Consider the following 6,104-nt stretch of genomic DNA (forward strand, 5'->3'; position numbering starts at 1 on the left):
CCAACATATTCAGACTAACAAGGAGTAATTTTTTGTCTTGGACCTCAAATGCAAAAGTGGTCTCGAGCAATCTGAACACCCAAAGTCGCAATCAAACTAGGGTGTATTTATTAATTTCAAAACTCCAAAATCTATCCTAACCACATACATAAACAGCTTGAGCACGTAAAATTAGATAAAGTTTCATACATCGATTGATTTTAAAACAACACGAGTCACGGAAACGACGGAAAACTTGAATCCATAGACCATTTTGAGCTCGCAGCGGCCAGAATGGCTGATATGGCTGGGCTTTAGCCCAGACTTGATCGTGCACCTTGACCAATCCTTTCCGATCGCACATCGCTGGGTCGTGGATTTAAGCACCAAGACCGCTGGCCTAGGCTTGGTTTCTGCGAAGGGAGAAAGACGAGAGAGAGAGAGAGAGAGAGAGGAGAGAGAGAGGGCCCAAATTTTTCAAAAAAACTAATTTAATACTAAATGGGTAATAAAGATATTTCATTTAAGTAATTAAACTAAAAAATGTAACAGCTGTCAGTTTGGGTATATTTTGGGTGTGTTTATATGTTTTAAATAGTGTAGGGTATATTTATAGTTTCATGTCTTGAATTGGGTATTTCACTAATTTTGTAATTAAATAATTACTACATCTCTAGACCACAATTAATCATATTACAAAAACACTCATTCTTTTACTGACCTATTGTTTAGACAAACACTCATTCTTTTATTTGGACATTAATGACCTGTTTGTTTACAAAATCCAAGAAGTAGAAACACCAAAACTAGTATAAAAGTGATACAAAAATAATTTTTATATATAGACAATGGCCATTCTTAGGATGCAGTCCTTTTTTATGTTTTGAATCCAAATTGCGAATACAAAGGGGCGTGCAATGCTTTTCATGACGTAAAGTTGGTCCCTTTTCTTTTAACTTTATGAATTTGCTCAAAGTTTATTCAGAGATTGACCAAAGGCAAGGCCTACCAAAGGTCAAGGGTATAGAGACAGAAGTGAAAGGACAAGCAAAACCAGCATAAAGCATACAAAATAATTCATCAAGGGTAGGAAAACCAAAACCGTAGAAAGCAGATGAAAAGAATTAATGGTGAAGGGTATAGAGATAGAAAATGAAAGGACAACCAAACCGCAGTGTAAAGTGATGAAAAGAATTAATGCTAAAGGGTATAGAGACAGAAAGTGAAAGGACAACCAAAACCGTGCAGAAAGCAGATGAAAAGAATTAATGCTGAAGGGTATAGAGACAGAAAGTGAAAGGACAACCAAAACTGCAGAATGCAGATGAAAAGAATTAATGCCAAGGATAGGACAACCAAAACCGTGTAGAAAGCATGTATAGAGACAGAAAGTGAAAGGACAACCAAAACCTCGTAGAAAGCAGTATAGAGACAGAAAGTGAAAGAACAATAAAAACCGAGAAAGTATAGAAGTGAGGGTGAGGACAGGTAGAACCAAAAGCAGAAAGGTGAAAGACAGAAGTGAAAGGACAACAAAACCGCAGAAAGTGAAAGGACAACCAAAACCGCAGAAAGTGAAAGGACAACCAAACCGTAGTGAAAGGACAACCAAAACCGCAAAGTGAAAGGACAACCAAAACCGTAGAAAGTGATGAAAGAATTAATGCTCAAGGATAGGACAACCAAAACCGTGTAGAAAGCATGTATAGAGACAGAAAGTGAAAGGACAACCAAAACCTCGAGAAAGGTATAGAGACAGAAAATGAAAGAACAACCAAACCGCGAGAAAGCAGGTATAGAGACAGAAAGTGAAAGGACAACCAAAACCGCAGAAAGTGAAAGGACAACCAAAACCGTAGAAAGTGTGATGAAAAGAATTAATGCCAAGGGTATGAGACAAAAGTGAAAGGACAACCAAAACCGCGGCGTAAAAGCAGATGAGAAGAATTAATGCAGTGCGATCTCTTGGACCACAGGGTCCAAGAGATTATGGTCACCCACCGTTGGAGTTAATCCAATAGTTCAAAAAGTTTCTTAAAAAGAGTGTAAGAGTGAGTGAATCGTTGAATTTACATCCAACGGTGAATGATCACAAATCTCTTGGACCCCTGTAATCCAACAAATCGGACTGAGAATTAATGAGAGAGTGTGAAGAAGGGGCAAAAGTCACTAGTAAGTCGAGAACGATTTTGGTGGTCAATTTTTGCATACTTGTCCCTATGTTCAATATTTCGACAACTTGATTAGTACAGGTTGGAGGTAACAGGTGGAACCCATTTTAACACGCAGAAATGCCTACTTCAATTATCAAACACTTCACCCTCAATAATGTCAATTATCAACAATTCAAATTGGTGTAGCAGCTAGCTAACAATGGGACCTACACCCTGTGTGACAATGGGACAACTATCGTCAAACCTTACAATGATGCTTGGTTATCTTTAAAGATGATAAATTACTATTCATTAAGCTTGTTATAAATATCAACATATCCAGTATAGAATTGCTCACAACTATTTTATCACATAACTATATACTTTAGATTTACAAAGAAAGATGGGTTGGTTGTCATGGTTGTGCCTCCTCTTCCTGCTCTCTACTACTTGTCAATTCAACTCTACTTGTTCATCATCTAACTCTTCCTCTTCTCTTTCTTCAGGGCATTTATGCCATCCCGACGATAGCTCTGCTTTGCTTCAATTCAAGAACTCCTTTTCTATTGATACCTCCTCTCTTGAATTTGAATTACTTAATGAAACAACTCTTTATTCTAATAGGACAATTTCTTGGCGGAAAGACAAGGATTGTTGCACATGGAGTGGAATCACTTGTGAAAATATGACTGGTCATGTGGTCGGTCTCAACCTTAGTTTTGGTAGGCTTCAAGGCAATATCCATTCCAATAGCAGCTTATTCTCTCTTGGCCATCTTAAGAGGCTAGACCTCTCTTATAATGATTTCAGCTTTTCCCCAATTTGGTCCAAATTTGGCGGCTTTGTAGGTATGACTCACCTTGACCTCTCTCGCTCCAATTTCAGTGGCCCAATCCCTTCCGAAATTTCCCACCTTTCCAACTTGGTTTCGCTTAATCTCTCGCAATTTTTTTTTTCAAATATGATACTAGATACTCTTAGCTTGAACAGAATTGTTCAAAACCTAACCAATCTTAGGGAGCTTGATTTGGACTTTGTTGATATGTCATCAGTTCTACCTGATTCCTTCAAGAATCTCTCTTCTTCTCTGACAACTCTCAGACTCTTTGATTGCTACTTGCAAGGAAAATTTCCAGAAAGCATTTTCCACCGCCCAAATCTTCGACTCGTAGATTTAGGTAATAACTATAACCTCACAGGTTATTTCCCCAAGTCTAACTGGAGCAGTCCACTCGAAACGTTGCACCTATCTTCTACTAGAATCTCAGTGGACTGGCATCATCTGACAAGAAATTTCAAGTCTTTGAGGGATTTGTATCTAAGGAATTGCAGTTTTGTAGGATCCTATCTTGCATTTCTTGGTAACCTCACACAAATCATGCGGTTGGACCTTAGTGGCAACAATTTTGGTGGCCAAATCCCTTGGTCGCTTTTAAATCTTGAGACACTCACTTACTTGGAACTTAGTGGCAACAATTATGTCGGTCAGTTTCCAGAAGTTGATAGCAACTCGACATTGATCTCTTCTTTATATGATTTTTCAAAACAACAACTGGTGGGTCCTATTCCTCGACACTTAACCGAACTCAATTTATATGGGAACCAACTCAACGGAACAATACCATCTTGGTTAGGTAGTTTGCCATCATTGGAGTGGTTAGACCTCGGAATTAACCAACTTAGCGGTAATATCATTGAGTTCCAATCTCGTTCTTTGTCACGGCTTAGTTTAAGTGCTAACAAGCTGGATGGCGTGATTCCAAGATCAATCTATGAACTCGTGAACCTTAGATGGCTTGATCTATCATCCAATAACTTGGGTGGAAATTTGGAGTTTGAAAAGTTTTCCAAACTCCGAAGTCTCTGTGCGCTTAATCTTTCCTTTAATCATCTATCCGTGAGCTTCAACCATTTGAATAACAACACCTGGCCTCAACTTCGGTTACTAGATTTGTCGTCTTGTAACATAAGTGAGTTCCCATACGTTCTAAGAATCTCACAAAATTTGGAGAGGTTATACCTTTCCCACAGCCGAATCCAAGCCGACATTCCCAAATGGTGGTTGGATTTGGGGAAAGATTCATTGAGGTATTTGGATCTTTCTCACAACTCCTTGACTGGCACTGTAGGACAGCTTCAGTGGAAAAATCTTATTTATCTTGACCTTCGCAACAATTCCCTCCAAGGAGAGCTTCCAATTCCACCACCTTCCACATATTACTTTTTCATATCAAACAATCAATTCACTGGAGAGATGCCTCCAACGATCTGCAGCCTCAGTATGCTTCAAATCCTTGATTTGTCTAACAATAAATTGAGTGGCAAAATTCATCAATGCATAGGGAACTTCAGTCAGAGCCTCTTTGTTTTGGATCTACGGAATAATAAATTTCATGGAGTGATTCCTGACACCTTTTCTAAGGGAAACATTTTGAGAAATCTTAATCTTTATGGAAATCAGTTGGAAGGGTCGTTGCCGCCAACTTTGCTCACATGTAGAGAGTTGGAAGTTCTAGACCTTGGAAACAACAAAATTGAAGACACATTCCCAAATTGGCTGGAATCTCTTCCGAAGTTGCAGGTTCTTATCTTGAGGTCTAACAAATTCTATGGTGAAATATGCATTCCAAAAACTAAGTTTCCATTCCAAAAATTGCATATCATAGACCTCTCCAACAATCGATTTAGCGGTCTCTTGCCAACTAAATATTTTGAACATTTGACGGCCATGATAAACTCGCAAGAACATGGACTGAAATATATGGGAGAGGGCTACTATCAGGATACTGTGGCAGTGACAATTAAAGGCATTGAATTTGAAATGGAGAAGATCCTGACGTTCTTCACAACTATTGATTTCTCAAACAACACTTTCAAAGGAGAGATTTCAAGTGTAATCAGTAAGCTTAAATCATTGAAGGGGCTTAACCTTTCTCATAATGAGCTTACAGGTACAATTCCACCATCATTTGGCGAAATGAGCAATCTTGAATGGTTAGATCTGTCTTCAAACAAACTTGTTGGTGATATTCCAGGGCAATTGGCAAATTTGACGTCACTATCAAAGTTCAATGTTTCAAAAAATCAACTTGTGGGGCCCATACCTCATGGCAAGCAATTTGATACATTTGAAAATGATTCATATAGTGGAAATACAGGATTGTGTGGATTGCCACTTTCTAAAACATGTGGTGCACATCAATCACCACCATCGTCATTCAGACAAGAGGGTGATTTGGAGCACGGGAATGGTTTTGATTGGAAGGTAGTGTTGATGGGGTATGCATCTGGGGTGGTAATTGGAATATCTGTTGGATATCTTGTACTCTCTAATGGAAAACCAAATTGGCTTGTGAAAGTGGTAGGAAGAAAGCAATATCGTAGAACTGTGGAAATCACACAACGACGTGCTTGAAGAAACTATTCCAAAAGTACTAGTTTATATATTTTCATATTGCATATCATTTTCATTTCTTATGAATATTGTATTATGTCAAAGCGCTAATAAATATGCATGAATTCCAAAAGAGGATCCTCTTTACTTTTGTCAAAGTGGCAATTGCTTATGCATCTTGTGATTTGTCAAGTTGACAAATCAATTCAATCAGTACACACGTAATTTACCTCAACTATTTTATATACTCCCATAAATCGTCTCATTCCAGAAAGTAAAATGAGGGGAAAAGAATATTGTTAAATCAGTAGAGTAAATAGCATGCAAGTAGTAATATACAAATTCGTTTACAATATATTTTTGGTTGTTGGAGACTATGACCATATAATTGACAATGCTGAAGTTCACAATGAACGCCCCAAAAAACAACGCTCCCTATAGTATATGTTGGTTAGGTCGAAATGAAAGTTTCAATGGTCCACAATGTAAGATGATGTTTACTCTGCATGTGATGATAAATTATTCGATGTTGTGTTATCTAGATGGCCATAAACATAAACGAGATCAACATAAAAATA

The 6,104-nt window shown here is 38.0% G+C and overlaps 1 protein-coding gene across 1 annotated transcript; it reads left to right on the top strand.

The window, feature by feature from the left end:
- Nucleotides 1-2,498: 2,498 nt before the first annotated feature.
- Nucleotides 2,499-5,684, top strand: LOC148918956 (receptor-like protein 7). The gene has a single exon (XM_089047649.1). The coding sequence runs from the start codon at nucleotides 2,536-2,538 to the stop codon at nucleotides 5,545-5,547; it is 3,012 nt and encodes a 1,003-aa protein (XP_088903775.1). The 5' UTR covers nucleotides 2,499-2,535; the 3' UTR covers nucleotides 5,548-5,684.
- The last annotated feature ends 420 nt before the right edge of the window (nucleotides 5,685-6,104 follow it).

This window comes from Prunus mume, linkage group LG3 (assembly GCF_029339155.1).
Source record: "Prunus mume cultivar Tortuosa linkage group LG3, ASM2933915v1, whole genome shotgun sequence".
NCBI classification, from domain to species: Eukaryota; Viridiplantae; Streptophyta; class Magnoliopsida; order Rosales; family Rosaceae; genus Prunus; species Prunus mume.

Coding starts and splice junctions, on each gene's coding strand:
- LOC148918956 (XM_089047649.1), top strand. CDS start 2,536: ATGGGTTGGTTGTCATGGTTGTGCCTCCTCTTCCTGCTCTCTACTACT.